This window comes from Coptis chinensis, chromosome 3, assembly GCF_015680905.1.
Source record: "Coptis chinensis isolate HL-2020 chromosome 3, ASM1568090v1, whole genome shotgun sequence".
NCBI classification, from domain to species: Eukaryota; Viridiplantae; Streptophyta; class Magnoliopsida; order Ranunculales; family Ranunculaceae; genus Coptis; species Coptis chinensis.
The window spans coordinates 96,857,852-96,884,754 of record NC_141458.1 but is presented as its reverse complement, the minus strand read 5'-3'; the positions used below and the strand labels follow the sequence as shown (position 1 = coordinate 96,884,754).

At 35.4% G+C, this 26,903-nt stretch overlaps 3 protein-coding genes across 3 annotated transcripts; all 3 read right to left on the bottom strand.

Moving 5' to 3' along the window:
* Nucleotides 1-1,803: 1,803 nt before the first annotated feature.
* LOC147511914 (uncharacterized) lies at nt 1,804-3,035 on the bottom strand. Its single transcript, XM_086598602.1, has 4 exons — nt 2,856-3,035; nt 2,442-2,747; nt 2,230-2,331; nt 1,804-2,121 (listed from the first exon to the last, which is right to left on the bottom strand). Exons 1-4 carry the CDS (start codon nt 3,033-3,035, stop codon nt 1,804-1,806), a joined length of 906 nt encoding a protein of 301 aa, XP_086454728.1.
* Nucleotides 3,036-19,011: 15,976 nt separating this feature from the next.
* On the bottom strand, nt 19,012-20,997 carry LOC147511913 (large ribosomal subunit protein eL31). The gene is made up of 2 exons (XM_086603515.1): nt 20,798-20,997; nt 19,012-19,496 (listed from the first exon to the last, which is right to left on the bottom strand). The coding sequence occupies exons 1-2, from the start codon at nt 20,878-20,880 to the stop codon at nt 19,217-19,219; spliced, it is 363 nt and encodes a 120-aa protein (XP_086459641.1). The 5' UTR covers nt 20,881-20,997; the 3' UTR covers nt 19,012-19,216.
* Nucleotides 20,998-21,422: 425 nt separating this feature from the next.
* Nucleotides 21,423-25,400, bottom strand: LOC147511912 (histone-lysine N-methyltransferase). Its single transcript, XM_086603514.1, has 7 exons — nt 25,263-25,400; nt 24,930-24,991; nt 24,751-24,834; nt 23,428-23,482; nt 22,170-22,305; nt 21,904-21,954; nt 21,423-21,815 (listed from the first exon to the last, which is right to left on the bottom strand). The coding sequence occupies exons 1-7, from the start codon at nt 25,363-25,365 to the stop codon at nt 21,716-21,718; spliced, it is 591 nt and encodes a 196-aa protein (XP_086459640.1). The 5' UTR covers nt 25,366-25,400; the 3' UTR covers nt 21,423-21,715.
* Between the last annotated feature and the right edge of the window lie 1,503 nt (nt 25,401-26,903).

Here is a 26,903-nt window from a genome sequence, read left to right as displayed (position 1 = left end):
ATCGAGGTTTCTAAATTTAAAATACAAAAGGGATTCCCGAAGGAGTCGATTTTTGATGGGTTTTGAGTTGGTATGATGAACACCCTATGTTTTGTTTTTATAAGGTCAATGATTAACAATATTAGCTTTGATGGTAATTATAAATCTTAAATTGTTTCCCTTAACAATTTTTTTTCGAAAAGAGGCAACAAACCCTAAAACTGAAAAAATGTCAAGAAAATTAATACTCTGCTGTTCAAGTATGGACTAATTTCTTATCACGCAAAAAAACTGGAAATGACCACATTACATTAAATATTAAAACATAAACTTAATGAGGTAAATATGCAAACCTTGTTAATCATGCGACTTCGGTATTCTTTTTCAAGATTACCAAGTGTTGGGAAATCTCGAACTCAAATCAAACCCATCAATCTTGGGGATGGCACTCCCTACGGGCAATGTAATTATCGAAAATAATTAGACTAAGCATGATGAAATCAGACTTTCTAATTGCGGCATTGACAGAATCATATATTAAACAGCAAAAGCAAGCCATAATGTTCCAGCAAACTGCAATAGCTGAGAGCTCCCAGGTCTTGTTTCTGCACTATGAGGACGTGCTGCCGCCATTGATGTTTCTGATTGTTTACAATTCAACAGATCCAAACTCATCATCACAAATCATCATATGAGCAATGTAGAATCACCAAAGGCTTGCTATTTTAGACAATTAGTAGAATTCATATGATTATCTTAGTTGTTCGCACTTGATATAAGAGAAGCCGCAAGCTTTTCAAGCAATACACACACACAAGAAAGTGATGAAAAGAGTTCGAGATGTTCTCGTGGTACCTTAGTGGCTTAGCATAAGTCACCACTCGACAGCATTTCTCCAACAGTATGAACCTCGCATGCATCAAACAATTACACATTTATTAGTGATATAAATGAAAATAAGAACTTCATATTAAAATAGCTAATAGAAAGAAGAAGAAAATAAACAAAAACTAACCAGGGGTTTACGCATCCCCCGGCTGACTACTAATTGCTCAAAATATCTCGACATCTGCCATCCGCACTTAAACTTAAATACACAAAAGGCCTTGGTTTGTTTACAACAAGGCAAGTCACGACATAAAACTAATAAAAAGATTTGACAGCTAAAGAGTTCATTATATTATTACAACTAGACAAGACTAACCACATAAAAATTTCAAGGCATGACAACACACCCAAAAAGTTCCAAGTCATGGCAACCACAACCACATAAAAATATGTCTTGAGCTTCAACTAAAGCAGGAAGATCAAAAAGTAGAGAAATCCAAAAAAGGTCTAAAACCTACAAACATCAATCATACTTCAATCGCCCATCAAGCCAAGCTATATACCCTCCTTCAAGCCAAGCATTCAAAATTTCATTACCATCTTGTGGACCATCATAAACAAAGTAGCATCGGAACCAATACTTCATCAATATACACTCTTCTCTCCACCAACCAAGAATTCTGCATGACAAATTTTTGCACTTAAATCAATAGACCCTTTAGCAACTTCGTACCAAACTTATCTAGTAATGTGACTCTAGGCTGTTCAAAGCGACCCAAAAGCGAGTCAAGTTCCGAGGGGTTGCTTTGGAGAATGGCGTTGAGCGGAACTTGAACCAACTTCAGTTAAGGGTGTAGTCACACCCATATGTGCTTTGGCATTGGCTATCACATTATTGCCCGTCGTAGTATTGCCTAGTTGTTGTTGAAGGAGAACCTATCGCGGGTATAGATGAAGACATGATAATTTTAAAGTGTGGTTCACATATTACTAACTCTAACCATTAACCGTAATTGCCAAGAAAAAACTGACCTTGAGCATTGATTTGACCTTAGACATGTCTGTCTCGACCTTTGATTTAAATGTAGCCACATCGGCCTCAACCTTTGCAACTGATGTAGCAGCCATTTGGTTGAGTAAAGCGCTTGCGACAGCAGCATGTTGTAGCTGCTTCCTAGAAACATTAGAACCAACTCCACGAACACGGTTCTTCTTATCCTTGCCAAGTACTTCATTCAATGCATCGGAGTCGATGTCTCCCATGTCAGTCTCTCCGGATGCTAGTCTTCTTTCTTTAACTGCTTTCACTTGATCCTGCATTTATTTGTTTTTTTTTTTAAAAGCAATCAAATAGCCCAAAATATACCCGGTAGCAATCAAAAACTGAAGTTACAAAATAGAAGCAGTAAAACTTCTACTCACATATTTTTCCCGAGCACTTTCCAAAACTGTTCCATCACTGCGTTCACGACCCTTAAGCCAATCATCAACTCGAGTTATTTTTGCTTGAGGGTTTTGTTGTTGCTACAGGCAAATAATCAATGCTTAGTAATAGTGCTTCAAAAAGGACGACAATAGTATTCATATCTATATACATAATCAAAAGGGTTAATAATTTAAAAAATGATACGTACCAAATCGTTATGCCTTTGGGAGAAGGTTCTCCTACCATTAGTACTACCAATAGTATTCATGGCCCTATTTGCCGCATTTTTCGCATTCCTTTCTTTTACTTTAGTCTGAAGCTCATAGTCGACAAAATCTACCCAAAGAGTAGGATTAATAGCAGGTGGGCAGTTTTCCTTAGCTGCTTCAATGCTTTCAGCTTTCTCCAAAAACTTTGCCCTGTATGTCGCTTTCTGTGTCCTAAGTTTTTGAGAATAATTTGTCTCGACCAACGGACGAGCTTCAAAGTTTTCGACATTAAATTCGAATTCCTCCTATCATGAGTACAGTTGATAAGAAACAATATATTAAGACATAGCTTAGCTTAATGGTAAAGTTGATTATTTAATTAACACATTAAATAAATAAATAAAAATAATTACCGTCAAGGCTTTCCAAATTGCATCCTTAAAGCCACCATCCACTAGTCTCCAATCCTTGGTATTGATAGGGATATTAAGCCTCACTTGGTTCCCTATTGCAGTTTTGAACTTGCTTGCATTTTGTCCAACAATTTGGCCATTAGGCCATAACTCAACAAGCATTTTCCCGGAGGGACCCATTAATTGTGTCTTCTTGGATGACTGAGAAGTACATTGACCTGTGGGAGAAGAGGTATCTCGATGCAATGCGGTGTCGCGGTTGTACCTGATTCCATTATTTAAAAATAGCCTAACAATTTCCAACAACATTTGAAAACAAATTATTAACGATTTCATAACACTTAAAATATGACATAACCAATTATTCAAAAAGAACTAAAAGAAATAAAAGAATATGCACTATCAAATTAACCATAATATCCAAAATTAATTTTCCAAACTACTAGAAAATCTTAAGATGATCATAAAAAAAGGAAGGTAGGCATTTGAACATATTTTCAAAATTATTGCACACTACAATCAACGACGTGGTTCTAGCAGTGATCTCAAATGAGGTTGCTCTGCAAGAGTAGATTGGAAGTCTTCTGGTTCTGGTGCTTCTAGCTTGTCCACTTCGTTAGTCATTCGCCTTGGTGAATGTATGACCACCCACCAATCAGGATATTTCAAATCCCTCGAATAGAATACTTGATTTGCTTCTTTGGCACAAATGGCTGGCTCATCTAACATTTTGTCGGAACTCTTGAGCCGATTAAAATTTACCACCACCAAGTTAGAGTCTAGGCATAACTTACATCCATTGGTCTTATCTTCCACCCTAACCCAATCACAATAAAACACCACTTCCTTGAAATTTGTGTAATTCACCTCTAGTATCTGTTTGATGACTCCATACCACTTAGCAGACGCATCAATAGGATTTTTATCTTTCCTACTTGATGTAAATGTAGTAATTGCACTCATGCAAACACCACAGTCTTGCGTAAGAACGGTTTCATCGTGAGACTTAGTAGAAAATACATAACCATTGATGCGATACTTTCGAAAAGTTTTAGCTTTGAACAATGGCCCTCTAGCAAAGAACCACAATTCAGATGAAGTGTCGCCATTCTCCAACAACTATAAAGAAAATATACCACAATTCAAAAAGTAAAAATAACATAAAAACATAACTTACTATCCTAATTAACAAATACCTTATTATATAACCAATCGATAAAATCTGTTTGTATCTCTACTTCTGTCTTTGTTATCCCTTTTCTGCTGCCTCGGGAACTAGATTGCAAAGACTCACGATACTCACTACAATTTATTCAAATAAGTTAGTATATATGTGTGAATTTATTAATAGGGAAGTAAACATCCATGCCAAAAACTAACACCTGTAGTGATCATCAAGTCCATCAACTTCCAAACGGAAAAGTAGCCATCTACGGATTTGTACAAATTTCTCCTTCGACAAAATCACATCTTTACCTTCAAGCACAGAACCCTCATCGCTATATTCATCATTTTCATCTAGAAACACTTGACCATTGGTTTTGTGATTCTTGGGCTGTGAATTTGGAATGTACTCCATTGCATACCTAATGCATCTCGAGACAAGATACGACTCTGCAATCGATCCTTCAACAAATCGTTTGTTACTGGGTATATCTTTGCACTCCTTCATTGACCTAATTAAGTGATAAACCCATGAATGTATTTATTAATTTTATTTAAAAGCAAGGAAAAAAGAATTGGGATTGAAAGAAGGATTATTTACCGTTCAAACAGATACATCCAACGATTTTGAGTGGTCCACACATCAATGCCTCATCACTAGATGCACAACAAGGTGAATGCTAATATCAAAAATGATGGTGGAAAGTACTTTTCCAAAGACGCACAACGCCTCTACAACCATGTACTTTGCATCTTGGATTTTTTTCGAATTACAACTTTTCGAACACAAAAGGTTAAAAAATAAGCTTATCGATGAAGAGCTTTCCGCAAATCGATGAGTTGGAAAAGCATGTTGAAGTAGCACGGGGCAAAAGATATTGCATAATCACATGATAGTCGTGTGACTTCATTACAAGCAAACCAGTGGATCAAGACCGACAATGTTACTCGGTTAGATGAAAAACCCGAAGGGAGCCTCAAAGTTTTCAAAGTTTTAAGGAAATCCATCTTCTCTGCTTTATCTAGGAAGAACGGTGCTGTAGGTTTAACTTGTTTCCCACTTGCATGGTCAGTTTGCATCCACTGATCCCGGTGTATGCCAAGTTCCCTCATATCCTCTCGTGCCTAGACTGTATCTTTCGATTTGTCTTTCTTATTAAGGATCGTGTCTAGTATGTGCTCTACAACATTCTTTTCAATGTGCATCACATCAATAACATGACGAACTTTGTGATAGATCCAGTAAACAAGGAAAAACAATATGGACTTTCTATACCAGGCCGATGTAACTTCATTACCTTCATTGTCATCAACCACAATTTGACCACCTCTCTTCCGTTTCTCGACCGGGTTTATACTTCACATAACTTCGGTGTTTGCAAAAGTACATCGCCATTTAATCGTTGAGGAGGATTTCTACGCTCTTCTTTCTTGCTACCCACTAGCCCCAAAAGTACTTGCCGTTCTGAACGGGTGATTGCCTTTAAGAAATATACGGTAATCTAAGTATACATTTTTCCTACTAGACTTCAAATATATGGAAGGAGTATTGTCACCACAAACAGGACAAGCTTTGTAACCATGTATTACGCAGCCGCTAAGTTTCCATATCGCAGCAAATCATGGATACCCCACATTAGCATAGCCTTCAAAGTGAAGTTTTCTCTTTTGTTCATGTCATAAGCCGACACTCCTTTCCACAACTCTTTCAACTCATCGTACAATGGTTCAAGAAAAACATCTATGTCTCCTTTTGGTGCCTTTGGACCGGGTATAAGTAAAGACAACATCTGAAACTCTGCTTTCATGCACATAGAAGGGGGGAGATTGTAAGGCACAGTGATAACAGGCCAACAACTATAACTAGTAGATTGAATGCCACGTGGATTAAACCCATCGGTTGCAATTGCAAGCCAAACATTGCGCTGCTCATTAGCAAAGTTTGGCCACTTTTCTTTACAAATTTTCCACTGACCTGAATCAATTGGATGACGCATATAAGCCGCAGAAGTCTCTGCTCGTGCATGCCATGTCATCTCATGCGCTATCCATGGTATAGTATACAACCGCTTTGAGTCTTGGAATTAAAGGAAAATGTCTCATTACCTTGTTAGGCTCCTTGGAATTCTTCTTCCCTTTACTCCCTCCTTAACTTTAAACCTTGGTGCTTGGCACTTTCGGGACATTCTCAAAATCTTTGTTCGTCTTCCAATATAAGATACAATTGTTCTCACATGTATGAATGCACGTAGCCTTCATCCCTAAGTCTTTCAACATCTCCTTCATTACCGGATACTTCTCAGGGAGGGTGTTACCTTTAGGCAACCATCGCCTCAACAAGGATAAGAGTACTGTCATACCAGTTCCAGACCAACCAAATTCTTTCTTTACATTATGAAGTTCTACAAGTGCTGAGAGAGTTGTCTCAGGACCTTCACATGTAGGATACAATTTTTCAGTTGCCTTTTTCTTATAATCGTAATACCTCTTTCCTAAGTCTGGTTCAGGAACATAAGGCTCATCAAATTCAATTCCCAAACTGTCATCACCTGCCACCGCATCACCATGTAATCCAAAAGCAGAGTCGACAAAGTTTCTCATCCCAATCCCAACGTCCCCAATGGTTTCTTCCTCAGTGTCCCCCATCTCAAACCCATCATCATCCGAGGTTTTTTCTCCAATATTTGCAACCAATGGAGGATGAACAGCAGCGTTAGATAAGTCCTCACCATGTAAAGTCCATATACGATAGGACTTCTCTATACCTTTTGAGATTAAATGGTATCCAACCTCTTTATACATCAACCAATACCTATTCCGACACTTCTTGCACGGGCAAGGACACTTCTTCCCGCCCAACTTCCACTCTGCAAATTTAAGAAAAACCTCAACTCCCAATGAATAGACTACGCCGCCTCTTTCATTTTCACTCATCCATTCTTTATCTATTGGTTCTGACATTCTATACTATATTTAGACACCAAGGGAAATAATGATCAAAGATAAATAACGCACAACTAGCTATCCAAGTACAACCAAAAAACAAGAAACAAACGGCATCATAAATATAAATAACAGAAACTTTATATACATAAAATAAAAACCAAATAAAACCAATAAGTCCAATGAGTCCAATAAGTCCAACACGTGCGCTAAATACAAACACGTTTAAATACTACGCAGCTCGCAAGATAAAACCAATGCATAAATGATCTGGAAGTTATGATTCTAATCATGCATAATTACTAGTTCATTAACCCCCATACTGAAATGAGCTCCATACTCAAACCTATATAATCCAATTTAATCTTTGTCTATTTTCGATATGATTTAACCTTACTTTTGAAACAATGTCGCCTAACATATCACTAGTCGTTCATAGGATGTGCAAATTATACAAGCATTGTTAGAATCCAGTAGCAACCTCTTATTTTATCATCGATTGCAAAATATAAACTCGCATAATACAGTAAATTCAACCAAACTAAATATTCAAGTGTGCACAATAATGATATATCTTTTCTCAACAAAGACATCGAGAAAAAAAAAAACCGGAGAAAGAAAACTACTTCAACAACTATATCTAAGATAACATCCAAGACTTAAGATTCCAAAAGATTTTAAATTTCAGCACTTGACAATGTGTAACTCAATACATTGAGTACAATACCATAAATTGTTTGTGTAACATAGAGTTACCATCATCATAAAATGTAACAGAACAAAACATGTAATTTATTCTAAAAACAAAAACATAAACCATCGATTAAACCCCCAATTTACCCCTCTCTAACAACAGCATGAAAATTGTCATAATCAAATAGGAACATATCTTTTAACAAAGATGTTTCCCAAAGAAGAATAAAGACTAGCGACCAAACCACCAATAACACTTGTAACAACCGCAGTTCTAGGACCCGACGCAACTTAATAAAAAGCCCCAGTACCCAAACCAGCTAAAACATTATTCAACAACTATATCTAGATTCATTAAACAAGGTAGACTAAAAAGTAGAGTGAGCACCGATTGGAAGCTTACCGAATTTTGAACTTCCACTTTTGATCAGTCCACTTCGTTACTAATAGTCCACTGGAATTCTACAAATAATTAAACCAGGAGAATGAGAGAGAGAAAGAAAAAATTGATTTTTCAATCGATAAAAAAAAACAATATGGTAAAAATTGATTTGACGAATCGGAATCGAGAGAGTCAACTCACTAACCTGGGGTTGTAGAAAGTTGGAGAAGTAGAGAAAGAAATCGCAAGACCGTTTCACAAGATTAGGGTTCTTAAGAGAGTTTTTTCTTTTGTTTCCTTCCTAACTTAAAAACGGCGAAATTAGAATTGGCTAATTAAGTGTTAGCCGAAATAAAAAAGGGGGGGAAAGAATGAAAGCCAAGCGCGCGTGACCAAATATTGGTCCACTTCCGGTTTTTTTTTTCTTTTTCAAATTATTTTAATTTTGTTGCCTAATTTTCTACTTTTCTCACGGATATAAGTGTTAGCATATCCAAAAAAAATGTGAAAATATTATTATATTATAATTCAAGGTTTTAAGTAACACTTGCGGTCATAAGTAACGGATATTATTATATCCGTTACTTAATGAGTAACAGTTATTTCCGTTACTTATTGAAAATTTGTCCTGTTACAAAATAGCAGTTATGGTGTAGTGATTGACAATGAGTGTTGGATATTTGATTGTGGAGCAGGTGTTTTAGAAGAACCTGAAAAAAAAAAACGAACTTGTGTTTTTTTTCAATACATTTTGTGTAAAAAATTTCTTGCCTATAATGTACGAATTTGGTAGTTACTTTCAAACAATATATCAGCTACATAATGACGAATCTGTTTGTCACTTATAAATATTATTTCTTACATACCAAATATATACATTTTTAAAATGCTTGTTTTTTTAGCATAAATATCTCCTCGAAGTTTTAATTTATTAATTTGTGATCGAAGTTATAAACCGATAAATATATTTGTCACATATAGAAAATACTAGTTGAATGTTGAACTCGTGTTATTTAAGTACATTTTGGGCTAAGTATATTTTGGACCTTATGTATATATATGATAGTTACTTTTGAAACATATCTCAAAGAACTATCTCAAAGAACTTTTATGATTTTGGGTATTGAAATGGTGATTATTATTTTATTTTATATTATTTTTCTTTTTTATTAAGTTTCTCTAAATGATAATGGTTGAATGTTGAACTCGTGTTTTTAGTACATTTTAGGTCAATGGGTATGTATCTTTTTTTGATTTAGTGCACATATTTAGTAGTTACTTTCGAAATATCTTTCAACAACTTTTATTATTTTGGATACTAAAATGGTGGTGATTATTTTATTTTATATTTTTTTTCAATTAAGTTTCTACAAATTTTAATTTATTGATTTGTGATTGATGATATTGGTTGAATGCTGAACTTGTGTTTTTTTAGTACATTTTGAGCTAAGTATCTCTTAGATATAATGCACATATTTAGTAGTTACTTTTGAAACATCTATCAGCCATTTATATTTTTCAAGTAAGTTTCTCTAAGTTGTAATTTATTGACCTATGATCGATGATATTGGTTAAAGGCAGAACTCGTGTTTCTTTTAGTACATTTTGTGCTAAGTATCTCTTGGATCTAATGTACATATTTAGGTAGTTACTTTCAAAGCATCTGTCAGTAACTTTTAATATTTTAGGTACTAAAATAGTGATATCTATGATTATTTTGTTATTATTCTTTTTTATTAAGTTTCTCTAAGTTGTAATTTATTTACCTGTAATCAGTGATATTGGTTGAATGTTGAACTCGTGGTTCTTAAGTACAATTTGGGTCAAGTATCTCTTGGATCTATTGTATGTATCCGTAGTTACTTTTAAAACATATGTCAAGAACTTTTTATGGTTTTGGAACTGAACTCAGTTAATTTTATTATTCTTATTATTCTTATTTTATTTTATTTTTAAGTTTCTCTACGTTGTAATTTGTTAAACTGTGAGCGAGCTACATACTAAGGAATATGTTCACAACATCAAGCAATTGCAAAATGGGTTTCAGAAGTTGTGAAATCGAAACTTAGGGACAATATTGATATGGCTCCGAAACATACAGAAGGTAACAGCCTTAGCTATATCATCAAGTGATGAACGTAACAATAGCAACTACTAACCTATGTTCGTTTGCCTTTTTTGCTTGCAGATAAGGGAATGCTTCAGGGAGTCGTACCAAATGTTGCCAAATTATTGTAAAGAACTTAAAAGAGTGCATTCAGATTGTTTCACCGAGCTATTAACGTCGTCCGCCCATGACCACAAGTTTGAACGTTTGTTTGTTAGCTACGGCGTCATTGTCCGAGCTTACAAAAGATATCTTCGTCCATGGATTATGATTGATGGCACTTTCATGACAGGTAGGTACAAGTCAGTCATACTAACTGCTATCGCGGCGGATGGTGATAGCCACGTGCTTCCAATTGCATTTGCTATAGTCCCGAAGGAAAACTATGACCACTGGGATTGGTTTCTGGAAAAGTTGAGAGACCTTGTTGTTGGGACTAAGCTAAACTTTATTCTTCTCTCTGATAGGCATGCAAGCATTCTTCAGGTCGTGCCTAAAATACTTCCTAATGTGGTTCATTGCTTTTGTGCACAACACATTTCAAATTGTGTGACTAAGCAATAGACAAAAGGGAAGGTGAAAAGAGCAGCTGAAGCTTACGAACAGGCAGAATTTGTAAGACTAATGAGCCAAATGTATTGTTGCGACAACAAATGTTATGCAAAGATTGTTAAGATTCCAAAAGAGTCGTGGTGTTGTGCTTTTGCTAAAAGGAGAAGGCATGGCATTTGTTACACAAATCACATAGAGCTGGAATAAGATGATACTTCCAGAGAGAGCTATGCAAGTGACATCTCATTTTGTCAATGGTATCAGGTTGAACATAATGAAACATTTCTATGACTACCGGGTGATGGCGTCAAAGTTGAAGACAAAACTGACCAAATCAGGCGAGGATGTGCTCATCTCGTCGAGATATACGAGTAGACCTTTCACAGTGGTAAGGGCAAGTGAGCACGTTTATTCTGTGCAATCAGTGGAACGTACTGACACCGTAGACCTTTTAGAGAAGACTTGCACTTACAGTTTCTTTCAGTAGCTTGGTCTTCCTTGTAGCCATGCTATGAAGGCAATCGATGATGGTAAAATATGTGCATATGACTTTTGCATGCATTGGTACACAAAGGAAACGATGATGGATACATATAGGAAGAAGTTGACGCCATTAAGAGGAAAAAAACAGTGGGTTTGGGTTTATGATGACATCATTGTCCTACAAGTGAGAGACTGACAAACTCACATGCACTGTATATCAGCAACTTTACTACTGTTATTTGTTTTCTCGCTAACAGTTTTCCCGCTCAATTATTCCCGCTTAATAGTTTTCCCGCCAAATTCATCTGTCTATTTTCATCTTATAAGTGAGGGACTGACAAACTCATGTGCATTGTATATCAGCAACTTTACTGATGTGCGTTGTACATTGACTAATAATTATCCCATCTACTGATGAAACTACTTCATGACTTAGAATTTCGATTTTGTTGGATTGATGTAATAAATTTGAAAAGAATATAAATTTTATCATTTTAATGGAATATATATTTTGTTAATTTTATTATGAGGTAACTTTTATTATTTTGCAAGGAATATGAATTTTGTTATATGAATGAAGATGGATTGTGTTAAATTTATTGTTTTATTATTTATTATTTATTTTTATCTATTATATTTTTAGTCATTTTAATTAGTTAATAAATAAAAAAAAAAACACTCAAAAATCAATGATTGAGTGTAAGAGGAGAGAGAAAAGTGTAAGAGGAGAGAGAGTACTGTTTTGTTAAAAACAAACTCAAATACGTCAACATCATGGGGACAAGGAGAGAGAAAAGTGTAAGAGATGAGAGATTGTAAAAGGAGAGAGAAAAGTGTTTTGTTTTTATTTGAAGGGCAAAATTGTCAAAAGCCGCATTGAAAAGTCAAAATTAGAAGTGGGTTACTACTTGGGAACACATTAACATTATGGGTTACTAATTGGGAAATTACCCATGTTTATTTATCGTATTTTTAATACGGAATTTCGATACCACATTCGACTGGCAATCTGGCATATCAGTATTGTTCTCAAAAGAAAGAAATGCCGAGAAAGTTTTAAGGCATCTGCCGTGCCAAGTTTCAGCATCGACAATCTGAAGTTATCGCCAAACTCACGAGATCTCAGATACGATGTTGTCCAACATATTACTTTTTCAAGGATAGCCCTAGCTAACAACTAGAAAAACATAATCACGAAGACAGTGCTGAGCTGGCTGATGTGCTCGAGAGCTTTTAATACTAACATCACTTAAGTACTTAACCTTTAGTGTTTAGGGTCGATGTGTGGTCTCTTGTATGACATTTTATGAGAGAAAATGAAGATTAATAGCAAGCGCCAACACAATGGTCGAAAACATTATAGTTTTCTTGACGCAAATATATAAGGAATGCAATGTTAAACAGAATAAAATCGCAAATATATACAACTCTAGGTAAAAGGGAAGAAAATTAGAGTCCGAATTTGTTCACCAGCATTTTTGCTGGTGGAATTCACCAGCGCCCATATTACCCCACGTGTCCAGCAATCAATTTCTAATAAAACTCTCATTTTAATTTTCTTTTCTAAAACAAAAAATAATAAAGATATATATATGGAAATAGGCCGTTTTATTTTTTAGGAAATAAAACTGGTTTGTTCGTCTTTTCTCTCCAGCCAAAGGAAACCAAATAATTCGCGCTCTCTCTCTCCAGCAAAGGAAATGCCGACGGAAAGAGGAACCTCTTTATCAAGTAGTTTCGCGCCTCTCTCTGCGTTACCAACCTAGTTGATGTTACTTTCTACCTTTTCTATTGTTGGTTTCTATTGTTCTGCTCCTACCCTTGTTGCTCCTCATTGATCTTTGTTAGTAGTCCAGGTACAATTAATTTGGTTTAATATGTGAGTTAATTTCGATCTTTAGCTAGTACTTCACATACAAATAATTTGGTTTAATTTGTGAATAAATTTGAATTTGTAAGTTAGGGTCTATGAATTTAGGAATTGTTAATAAAAAGAATCACTGATTGAGGTTTCGGTATACATGTAATGAATTTATGCTATAAATTGTTTTGATGCTTGTTTATGGGAGTTATGCGACCACACCTGAACAATTTCATATTCAAAAGGAAAATCTGTTTACATCTTGGTGTGGTTTAATGATACTCTTTGATTTCTTACTCTTATATTTGTTAACGATGTTGCTCATAGAGAATTTGTTGTAGCTACTGCTACTTGAATTTCCTTTCTATTAACAATACATAATTAATTTAAAAGTTTGTTTGCTTTAACCTTCCAACGAATGAGTGGGAAATGTTGTTGCTAGGTCTTCTAAAATTCTCTGAAAAGCTTGTTCATAGCAGCCCATATGCGTGTGCTTCTACTTGATACAATTCACCCTAATGTTCTTGGAATTGGACATGTGATTTAAACAATGATTTCTAAATGGATCTTTAGCTTAAACGGCAAAGTGCTTGGGATCAAAATGCGGCGCATACATATCCCAAGAGATGGTGGTTCGAATCCACTAAGATCCTTAGACTCGAAATATTGATTCCGTGTATTTCGTTTATTGTGTCTTGTCCTCCAAGTCGTGCTAGCTAGTTCTTCCTCCAGCAAACTGAGAATACCTTCCATTTACTTTCCGTCACTTTAATACTTTAATAGAGTCATAGACACCTGCAGCAAAAAATGTTGGAGTTTCTCTTTGTTTGTTTGGGAAATCTTCCTGGCAAGTTAGCCTTATTGCTTGAGATGAAGAAGTATCCTCAAAATACAAACATGAAATACCCATACCTTTTTGGAAGGTTCATTTTGTTGATTGTGAAATATAAACTTGTACCTTTTCTGAGCTCATAACTGATTGTTGCTTTTCTCGACTCAATGATCAGAGATTGTATGGTTTTGCAACATGCTTGATGGCTGGTTTAGCTTGTACACTTCTAGTAAGTTTGACTGCACATATGAATCCTTTAATTTCAATTCGTTTGATTAAGAGTTTATATGTGATGTTAAAGTTGAAATGTATTAGTTTTGCTGCAAAATTTCATTTCATCTAAAGACTAAACATAATATCTTTTTCCTGCAAAATAGTTTCATTAAATGTAAGGACGTACAGTCATTTTTGAGTAAATATAATACAAACTATCGCTGGCACTTTTCTTTTGTTGTGATCTATAGTGGTCCAGACATTTGCCTCACTTATTTTTCAAGGCTTTTAGCTTTTTATGAAAAATCTTAGTTTTTTATCTTAGCTACATTGCTTGAGGGTGATGAAAGGCCTGTTAAATTCTAATAGGCCTGTTATTTTATCATTAAAATAAAGTGCTGAAGGCTGCTTTTAGTAACTATTCAAGCTCTTGTGAGAAAATACAAGCCAACCAGAGCGAGAACAATTGATTCATTGACAACTTGATATTAGTTGGGAACAAACGGTAATACACATTTCCTGTTTTACTGAAAATCATCTGATGCGCTTTGATCTTTCATCGTACTATGCAAGTTTCCGATTGGTGACCAAGTAACATTAGTGCGTATCAGAAGTAGGATGCTCAGTTACTACATGGAATTAAGAGCAGCCATTCAAGAGAATAAGAGCTCAGAAAGCATATGCATATAAATTAGACATTGGCTTAAAAACCAAAGTACACTAAAAAGTATGAAAGTACTCACTTGCTTAAAACCAGAGTAAACAAAAGCAAACATAACCCCTTCAAAAAAAAACGGAAAGAATTCAGAGTCTACATAAAATTATTCTCTACTTCACATATATTCTTCTTCCCTGCGACGACCGATTAGTAAGCCATTTAAGAGTCTTGAAAATCTAATCTACGGACCGGACCTCCTGGATATGTTGGCATGTAAAACATTGGTACTTGACCTTCGCTTGGAATGTATGATTGATTCATATCCCGGTCAGTGGTTAAAAAGAATGATCTATCACTTTCTTGTTGACGATTCACTTGTGAAGCATCATCAATGTCATACATCATTGGGTACCCCGTCATATAAGCTGGTGGATAAATTCCTTGCTGCATAAGTGACATCTGATTTGAGTTCCATAGTGGTTGGTGAGAAAACCACTTGAATCATGTATACAAACATTTGGATTACCACCTACCTAATATGTATCGTGCTAAAAAATCAAGAAAATTCAAGCTACACACACAAGTTTTAACTTGTGAAAATTGATGAACATTTGAAATACCACCGTCGTGGTTTGGTTTCATTGGTGGTTGGTGTGTCAAAGACTCCTGTACAGTTATGAATGTTAACAATATGTAGCCATCCAAGTGTTTACCTAACACAAATAAACACTAGCAAGGAAAAAAAAAAAAAAAACAATTATATAATCTTTCATATCATACCTGAGTAGCACTTTGAACATCAAAATTGTTTGGGTTACTTTGCTCGTGTTCTTGTGTCATGGTTGCATATTCTTCTTCAGTTCCTGCAAAACTCACAATGTTAACGTGACTGAACACTACTACCTATTCTTTTTCCTTTTTCCGGTGAACAATGTATAGGAAAAAAATATTTAAAAAAAAAATGAATTCATACTAATAGAAACCTTTTTGCTTGGATTGGAGGCTTTTCTTTCGTGTGTTCCTCTCGATAACACCCCTCTTTCTTTTTGACGAGCCTCGATTCTGCTTCAGTTTTGGTGCTCTCAGCTGCACATCATCATATGAGTCTTGTGGTGGATCATCAATATCTAATGTGTTTTTTTGTGAAGCTCCCTGAGGATGTTTCTTCTCTAAAATATCTAAGGCTTCCAATTCCTTGTGGAGTTCTAGCATCTTTGACTTCCCATACGCACATAAAGAATCTGACTTTGCACCAATAGCAATAACATTCTGTGAAATATGTGACAACTCACTGTAACGAGTTGTTGTTGATGGATCCAAGCCACCTTGAATAGCCTCCCCGTATACATCGTAGATAATTTCATTTATGCAATCTTTTGACCATCTTTTCAAATAATAACAAGAATGCAGACTTGTGAAATCCAATTCATGAAACAACTTTAATGCATGAGAGCAAAGGATACCTTGAAATTCGAATTTTCTACACGAACATTGCACGGTTTGTTCTGATTGCACATATGTCACTGTACGACAATGATCCTTTCTATCATTTCCCCTCTCCTTGACATTGTAAATTTTAGTATTTCCATCATCTGATTCCTGCACTAAACGAAGGTTAAGAAGTTTAGTATACTCTTGCTGGAAAATACTAAACATCTTTCTTGTATATTTTTTCGATGCCTCTCTCTCAACAGACCAAGTAGACAATAAGTTTGGTGCGATATGTGTAGACTTAGTTTCTGCTACTCGTTCGTTCTCACGAAGATGGTCCACAACTTTTGAATATTGATCAACAAACAACCGAAGAATGAGAGTATTTCCTAAATATTGTTTAAGAAATGCATTGATGCTTTCGCTTCTTTGAGTTGTTGTCATACCGGCACAAAAAAAAAGCGTGTGCATATACTTGTGCCCACTTTTGGCGTGACTTGTACAAATTCAGCAACCAAAGATTTTCTTCCAACCCATATTCTTTAAGCATGGACGCCCAACTATCTTCAAATTCACTTATTGTCTCTGGTTCATAAATGCATTTTGTAAACTGCTTAACAATTTTTTTGAACTCACCAAGTTTTCCTAAATTCTTTAAAGCATTCATACGTAAGTGCCAAAGACAAAGCTGATGACTAGTTTCAGAGAATACCACCTCAATCGCATTAGAAATGGCCATAGCCTGATCAGTAAAAATAGTTTTTGGATGCTTCCCACCCATTGCTTCCAAGAATGTCTCAAACAACCAGATAAATGATTTTGTGGTTTCGTCACTTAATAATCCGCGACCCAAAAATAATGTCAATGCCCCCATGATTTGTTGATACCCACAAATGGCGCACACATCATATGATAATTATTTGTTTTAAAGGTTGTGTCGAAAGCAATTGCATCACCAAACAACCCGTAGTCTCGTCTTGCCTTTGCATCACAAAAGAAAAGTGTTGTTATTTCATTCTCTTCGTTGTACCGAATAGAATAAAAAAAGAATTTGTCTTCTTTCTTTTTCTCTCTGAAGTAGTTAAGAAGACATTGTGCGTCTCCTTTTTTCAAAAACTCTCTCCGCTCTTTCTGTAATAGATTATTCAAATCACTCCGAGTGTAATCTAGATATTTAGCCCCTCCAGCTTCAGCAGAAGCATAAGCATGAATTTGACTTGGTTTTAATCCTGCTGAATGCATTTTCTTCACCATTTCTTCTTGAGAGCCGTATGATTTGTGAGACCTCAATAAATTAGAATTCATTGGGGGCACGAGATCGTGACTATGTTCACTAAAAAACTTAGTCAAAACATATTTTTCATTCTTCAGCCTAATCTCGAATTCCGCCAAACATCCAAATCGCCTTTCATCTCTCTTTTTTTCAGGCGTTTTTATCTTTTTGTACACCCCTTCGCATGAACAACAAAAACAACACTTTATTATTTTTTTAGAATCCAAACGACCACTGTTTGATCTTTTAATCCTTACACTAAACCCAACAGCTCTTGCATAACTGTTGTAGTAATCATTAGCCTCTTTTATACTCTCGAATGTCATTCCAAGTACAGGACTCACCTCGTATAATGGTTTATTTGATTGTTCTCCGGTTTCGCTTTCAGGTTCCATCTTTAATTATTAACAGAGGAAAAATATAGAAAAGTATAGGAGTGGAGAAGATGAAGAATGAAAGAAGGGCGGGAGAGAGAACGGAAGTTGGAGGGAAATGGGAGAGAGAGAGAGAGAGTACGCAATGATTTGAGGAGAAAATCGTGGGAAAAATCGTTATTTCTATATTGGTTTATTAGAATATTTTTTTTAGTTTAAAATAAATGGAAAAAAAATCTCTTTTATTTGTAACTATTTGTTGGACACGTGGACAACTATGGGCGCTGGTGAATTCCACTAGCAAAAATGCTGGTGAACAAATTCGGACTCAGAAAATTAAGGTTAACGGACCGAGACTATTTACTCGGATAAAATGGTTAAGATACTATTTTATTTGAATTAAGGAAAAGGAAATCATAGGAATTGATGGAGTCGAAAAAAATTAAATCAGAAGGTATAAATCTAAAACTATACAAGAAGTCAAGAACCGACAAACTCTGATCATTAAGTACGTCAACTGAATTTTGTGCTCAGGTAAGGCTTCAGTGCGTCCTCACTTGGTTATGGAAAACATATTGATGGTACTTCACACATTTCTTTCTCATTAAAACCTGTGTGTATAACGTGTATATATAGTGGTCATAGTTTACATTTTACAACCCAAGCAACTAGTGTTAAGCAAGCAGTCTCATTACCGCAGAGGATCGAGACATCTCTATGAAGACTCGTTTTGGATTCGGTCCACATAAGAAGTCACTTGCCCAACCTCAAACATCGGATTCGGTCCACATAAGCAGCCACTTGCCCACCGTGGAAGGCTTATGCACCATAACCGAGTAGCGCTCTAGAGGAACTATCATCGCTGCCCCATAAGGGTATAGAAAACTACTCTCCAGCTCATATCCAAGGCTATTTGGAGCCTAAATCATGCTGGAGAGGAGAATAAACATCAGAATAAATTTGTGGACAGTCAACTGTTTTACTGCCCTAAAGTAAGGGGAAAAAGCTTTCACATTGCCAATTTCAGACGCATATTTTATTTTTTCTGTGGGATTTCCAAAAGCCCGAAAGCCATGAGCCCATTAGAAGGCTACATTGTCACGACCGCTTTATCACCTGGTTCTGTCCATTCACATATATACAATCTTTAGCCGCTAAGTTAAACAAAAGAAAAGACTAACAAAGCCATATCCACAGCAAACCCAGCACATACACTATACCATAAAACAAACAAAATGAATTCCGAATTTCAGATCGCACCCAAAACAATGGTCTTAAACAGGTAGAAAAGTTAAAAACTCCTTACTCAGGTATTCAACAAAATTACTCAAGACTTTCTTAATGAAATACCGTTTCCAAAACTAAGACAAGATTAATGATTTCAACCCGAATAAATCAATCAGCTTCTTCAATGACCTTTGTACCCAACCCTCTGAGACCCTCTGATGGGATTTCTGCTACTGTAACGAGTGAGTAAAGTTCCTCCTTAGCATCTTCATCGTCATTCCTCTTGCGCGCAATACGAACCCTAACCCTCCTTGGAACACTTCGGATCCCACTGCTCCAAATGTGCTTGTTAAGCTTCACGTCCACCCTAACATCTTTTGTTCCCATGGCTTTCTGAGCAAACTTCCTGATCTCCTTTATTGCCTTGGGAGCCTTCTTTTTGAAGGTGCTGTTGGAAAGAGGACCAAAGCAATATACATTAAATAGGTTTTCCTGTGACAGATGATATACAATGACTATGACTACTTTTAAGCATAGATTCCAATGTACCTGAAGACATTCTTCTCACTGAAAAACAATTACCAAGTACTTTCTAAATGATTAAATACATAAGAGACTTTACTCCCAGAGTTGTGGAAAGCACAATACTGTTCTATATGAAAAAGGTGCATTTATGTTTCTGGTGTTCTTCGAGAGTTAATATTTCCAATTAAGTTTTGCAATACTTCAATAGCTTTCGATATTTATGTTTCAGTTCACTTAACATCTGGACTGCTTAGGTCAATCTTGTGAGGAGAGAACCGATTGATAATTGCCAAGTAATCAAATAATTAAGCGCTAATAGGCTTCTCTCATGAAGATAAGACATAGAATATTCATTACTGTTATTATTAGCTTAATTGCAAATGTGAAGTCTTTTTCGTTGAGACCCTGTGACCACACAACTGATCATCCCTGTCTAGAAGTTCTAGTCTTCTCAACGGAGGCTTGCATATGAAGAAAATTGTTATATATAGGCTAAAAAGTAATTACAAAGAGTGAAAGAGAGCACAAAAAGTTTGAGATATGCCTATAACCAACACAAATGACACTTCACAAGGGACTTGTATAACAGATTTGGAACATTCAGCCTCAATAACTATTTGTACATGTTCCATACCCCAATGCAACATTCTGATGTATCTCTAATAATATCAGAGGACAACAAGTTCGGGAAGATGATCACAATGGTGTACCAAGAACGTCTTCGTCAGAGATCAGTCAACAACTCATCTCTATTTGGGTGCAAATACATTCATCATAAGATATGATACTTTTAACCTTAGTATCAACTATTACTACGTTTATAGAAATATCTAGGATGCTAAAAATGCAATATCGTACTAAACAAGTACTAAGTTCAATAAACATAAAGAATTTAACACAAACTTTTCACCATTTTAAACTACAAGATCTACCAAGTAGAATCAGTTTCTTTGACATGTTGATAAAAAAAAGTTGAAAAACATAGAGTAAGTTCCACTTATAATGTCACATTTCCTCGACTACGATTATTAGCTAGTTTTCACCTGTCTCCACACATTAGAGTATGAGACAAAACAACACAATATCCAAAATCGATCGTTTCAATATTCACAACAAAAATAATCAATTCAAATAGCATAAAATAAGAGACCACCCCATCACCATTAACAATACCAATCAACTCATAACAAAATGGGAAAACAACAACATAGATTAATCTATTACCAGCCATGAAGTCTCTTGTGAAGGTTAACAGTGTACTCTCTAGTAACAACTTCCTCTTTCCTTCCTTTAACTTTCTCCACCATTTTAGCAACTTTTCACTATATTCAAATAAAATTAAAAACAGACAGAGAATGAGAGGCGACCTTTTGGCACAAGCCCTAACCCTAACAAATGTTTTAAAACGGTTTTACACGTGTCGTGCATCTAGAAGCTTAGATTCTAATCTGATGATGATCTCAACACGAGGTTTATTAGTATGGACTTTAAGCCCAAAAGAAATTGGGCCTCTTCTGCTAAAGTCAACATTGCATGCTACTATGCTATTTGGTATAAGTTACAAATTCAACGAAAAGTTTCATTTCAGAATTTCAGCAATCAATCCACAATTTAAGTCCGTATATCAATCTTGTGAGTTTTGTTTTGGTGATTCTGAACTACTAAATAGCTGTCTACATTGGTGGCGCCTGCTTCAATTTTCTTAGTTCTTATGAAAAAAACCTACCTACCTTTTTTCTAAGCTGCATATTTCTCAACTTGTGTTATGACTCCCCAGACGACGTAAGCATCTCAGATAATCCATCATCTTCATTGTCCCACACATTTGGAAGAAAACACAGGAGAAACAGGCTTATAAGAGAATCTTTGTAAAAGGTTGATATGACTTCAATCCTTGAATCTTATGTGTATTCTCTGTTATAATAACATCTCATATTTCCCTAACCACCTTCTCTGGAATGGTCAGAAATGATAAACAACTAATCTACGGAAAAATCTGAAAACTATACACAGTGTAAAATTGTCTGATACTTCTCATGATAATGCTACATCTTACATCCATACACGATCTTCTTCGAGTTAAGCAAGACAGCACTGACACAAGAAATCTCATATTGCATCATGCATTTCTGAAGAACACATTTAGGAGGCCTTGTAAGCATACATGTAGCCACGAAGTTTTCTTATTTCTTCTGAAGACTCACCCAGAAGATGGTCCACATACATAGACATGCCAGAGCCACTGCAATTTGAACGCATGAAAGAACATTTTAGCTCAACAAAGAGTTAAGTAGATTGATGAAGGTATGGGCAGATGATAAAAAACATACCACAATGAGCCAAAGGGGAGCCATATAATTTCCCACCGAAACTTTGGCAATCTGCAACATAAAATTGTTAAGCAAATGATGGCGATCAAACACATAAACTACAAAATACAAATGAATGTAAAGAAATAAACACGTTGCCATGTGTAAGAACTAAGAAGACAAAGAGCATGGAGAAACACATATTGCAGATATATTTGTTCCTTTTCCTCTTTGCGAACCATATGGACATCATTCCCAAAGCAAATATATCTTAAAACTTTGTTTACCTCAGCATGTGATACAGCCAGAAGATCATGAGTAAAAGGCCAGGACAACATGAGCCCAATATCCATTGCCGATGGTACTTTGAATTATCAAGTAACCCCTTTATAGCCATCAAACATGCCATAACAGCTAGCAAGTCTGCAAAATGTTGCCATTTCAGATTAATGGAATATAGGTACTATGATTAAAATTGATTCTCTATAGAGCAAGTTCTGGACACAAAACAATGAGGACCTATAAAAACCCCGATGAAGAACTAAAAAACAAAAAAAAAAAGTCAGAATTAGCATCGCCATAACCATGTATTCTAACCCAAACTATTTAGACATGCTATATGAACCAGTTCCACCAACAACTATGTCTCAGATTATATTGCTATTGATAACACAAGCATTCAAAAAAATTCAACATTCACGCAACCTGATAAAACACAAGGTACCCGGTCTCAGCCCAAAAAGAGCACGTTGCATTCTTGTTTTCTAATTTTTTTTTTTGGATATGTTGTTCCCTGTTATAATAAAAATTCCGTCATTTCTCAAGCTGATATCAAATTTGATATCTACCAATCTGCATCTGCAGATATGTTGCAGAGTTATTTTGGAGTTAAGAGTTTCACTAATATCTCCCAATGAATGATAATACATTTCATTTTCTTTTTCTAATATTTTTTTTTCTCCAAGCAGCTTTTCCCACCGACTTAAAAAGGCACAAAGAATCCTGAAAGAAGCATTTTTTTTTCTTCTAAAAAGATGTATAAATTACAATTAATCCATAAAGCAAATAAAAGTTAAAAGAATCAGAATTAAAGGTCTGATTAGTTGCCAGCATATAACAAAATACAAAATTTTGCAGAGTATTGCGCTATCTGCCGGATTCAAATAACCATTTTGCTGCATTTAATAAAATTCCACAAGATACCAACATTTAACAATCCATGTATTAACATTTAGGTTTTCCAGAAACAACACTTTCTTCAATGGTTAGCAATTTACCATTATGTGTCGAGGCTTGGTCATAGTTCACCCATTAAAAGAAAGGATACAAGTACACCATGAAGAATAATCAATAAGGAACATATAATTACTTAATAATGGCGTGCAAACCACCTAAGCAATTTATGTATCCCACAACAGTATGTATAATGAATTTATTCAATAACAGGTAGATTGAAACATAACATGGTCATGATTCCAAATTGAAACATAATAAAAAATCGACTGGTGCACAATCAAATAAATAGAAGATCCAAAATAATCATACCTGCAGAAATGACAACCCATGAGTCAACTTCGTACATAAAGTAAGCATGATAACGCTGTTCATTGTATGAAAACAAAAGTATTAGATTCTCAACAAAACAAACAGTGATACCCATGAGCAATTTAGTAAAAAGAATCTATCCAAGGAAAATGTGTCAATTACTATTTCAAGATCATAAAGAAACGAAAGGCACACTTGTAGTTGTGACTTTACAAATTTCATTTAAAACATATAATAAAGGTAATCGTCTGTGATGCCACGGGGGTATGCTACAAAGGCGCCTAGCCCATAAGGGATGAAGGTTGCGGCACAAGTTTAGGAAGGGACCAAGATGTCGGTTCTTGTGTGATAAATCACACTTCATTTAGCAGCAAGGTCTTTTTGGATGAAACCCCAAACCTCTAAGTTGGGGGGGATGATGGTTTACTAGGGATAGTATTATCATAGAGTGGGTTTGGTTGTCATTGCGTGACATTAGAGCCAAGGATCACAAGTGATGTGATACCTCAAGGTTATGCTAGAAAAGGCACCTGGCATGGAATCTTTGAATGTTATGGTACGACTTTAGTCCTGAGTAATGGAAGTGTCATAACCTAAAATTGCTAAGTGTCTAATCAAACTCTACTCAGCCCCAGGGCCATTTCAGATACAAAACGACACTTGTCAGCACAAGGTGGTAAGGCTGCATCATCACATCATATCTCATCATACCACAATAATGCATCACATGGCCAAGAGTTACATTCACATTTTGATTCTTTGCTTGGCTTACTATTCACAACACATCTGCACCAACGACTTAATTATATATAAAAACAGCACCCAGTGTATCATCTCATTATGCTTGGTAGATGCCACGACGGTATGTGTTCCATTATCAAAAGAGTTCAATTCTCATATAAGTTACTTGCGTAGTATCTACAGCACCTCTCAGAAACACTTTCATGGAATGTTCAGAGTTTTTCTAAGAGCCAGCAGTATATTATAAACCTTATTCCTCAAATATTTGCTTTTAGTGGTGAATCATCTTATTATGTTGGGTTTAAGCGCCATGATAAAATGTGTTGGAATACAAAAGAGTCAAATTCTTCACCCCCGACGCTGACATGCCAATTCAATCAGTAGAAATGCGTTCTACCTACTGGTTGGATCTCCAGTCTCCTATAGTTCTTTAAACAGCTAGGTGTCTCAAGGAAATTGATTGGATACATTAAGGTTACAAATAAAATTACCTATTCTATATCAAGCTTCCCAAAATACCAAAATGCCAAAAAAAAAATCTAAACTGAAAATCTAAATTTAAAGGTTTCAAGAAAGACTCACCAATTCCCATGGAGACAACGCTTGGTTGTAGATAGAGAAAATTTGAAACGCCATGTAAGAAAACAAAAGGCTAACGAATACACTCTACAAGATAAGAGAAACAAACTTAAATACTCAATAAAACTGGACAAACTCGTTATAATTTCCAGTAAAAAAAAAGGCTACAAGAAAATACTCACTCTCCATAATAGACTTTGTTGAGCATGTTTCTTCTCAAACGACCTGATCATTTCCTCTTGTTCTGGCACATGAAATAATTCCAAATTATACAAAATATCAATTCTATGTACAATGCATGATATTAGACTGGATCATTGGCTCCATCGTGCACTATGGTACTATTATGCTTTATATATTGACAATTAAGGTAGTTAAGCCTGGAACGTGGTACTTGCTCTTATGTTGCAACAATTAAGTGGCAATGCATAGTTCTATACTCTTATAATATAATATTGTTATGTAATCATTGGTATTTGAATATAATTGAACGAGAAAAATAGAATACTATTCACCTTGGGTATCTATGGGCCGGAAATCATCCCGGGTTGGGAGTAATCCGTTGTCTTCTTCTTCATTTCTGCGAGATCTTTTCCATTTTCTCGTCAATTTTATCATCTCGTTCTCTCTCTTACAGAGGAGTAGAAAAACCAAACGGTATTTTATTTGAAACTAATAAACGTGGTTATCCCAGGCCCAACTCATTCGGTAGCCCAAAACTATTTTTAATCCCAGGCCCAACAAGCTCTTTTTTAAATGCTCTCGTGCAAATTGCCTATACATATTTTAATATCTCTACTAGTAGCATATCCTATAATGATCGTGGCCTCTTAAATTTATCCGGGTATTTTTCTTACGCATAATACCCCTGGATGAATAATTATATCAAACACCTAGATATTTATTAATGAGGACTATTTGGTCTTTTTATGTCTTTGTAAATTCTATATTGTCCTTAAATTAAAATGTTGTTTAACACCTTTGAATATGAGCAATCACTCTTTTCATGTGGCGGTATATTAAAAAATCAATTCCACACAATTTTGAATTCTACACCTTACTATAAATTACATTTAATTAGTAATAATTGGGTAATTTAATTATACGTTAAACGTTAAAGAAAATGAAAAGTCTAAGGAGAGAATACGAAAGGATGGAAGGGATAGATATTAAATATTAAATGTTACTCAATTCTTCTCAACCTTCCCCCTTTCTCCTCCGATAATTTCTTCTCAATCTTCCACAATTCCAGTCATGCTTTCTTTCTCTCATTTTGTCTCCTCTCCCTTCTTTCTTATTAGTTTTTTTCCCCACATCTAGCTAACACAACCCAAAGAATGCTCGAATGAATAGTAGTCGTCTTCAATTCTATGAACTGGGTAATAACTATATCTCTGTCCTCATTGGGGAATTTTAACAAGCTTATAATATATTATCTTCTCTGACTCCTACTAGCATGCTTCTATCATTATTCTAAATAATAGTCTTTAGGAGAAAATATTGCAGGTTCTATCTTGAGATCAGTAGTTATTTTCTTTTAACCATTAGTAAATCATAGATTTGTTGTGCAGAAAGGATGGAAATCCATTCAATACTACTATTATTCCAGTCTCACCACCAGATCAACCTGCACTCCCACCACCACCTCTTTTCGCGCACTCAGGTTTTGGAGTAAGACCTGGAATAGAGAACAATGGGCCATCAGCATCACAAGGACCAAGTGCTGCATAATCAACAAATTTTTGGGAAACAAAAAAGTTCTTCTGGGCTGCAATTGTGGCGACATTCATGCTGATTAGTTTTGGGATTTTGTTTTTTATGTTGAAATGGTGCAAGGGAAAGCAACAGGGTGACAAATTTTCAAAAAGATGGGTGCATCCAACGCTCGAATGGGGAAGTCTGATGACATTGAGTCCTATGGCAATTCTCAGAATGTTACACACAAAGGTAATGTTGTTCTCTTTAATTTTTCTATTATGAAGCGAAGGGATCAGTCTATTGTGACAAAGATAACATGAATACAGCTTAGAAAGTAAGTTGAGCAAACTTACTTCCATGTCAAGAACAAGCAAAAGAACACATGCATGTCAAAAAATTGTGCTTTCCACTTCAGAATAGAATTCTCAAATATAAGATCCTTTTGTTTTTCATTGTTT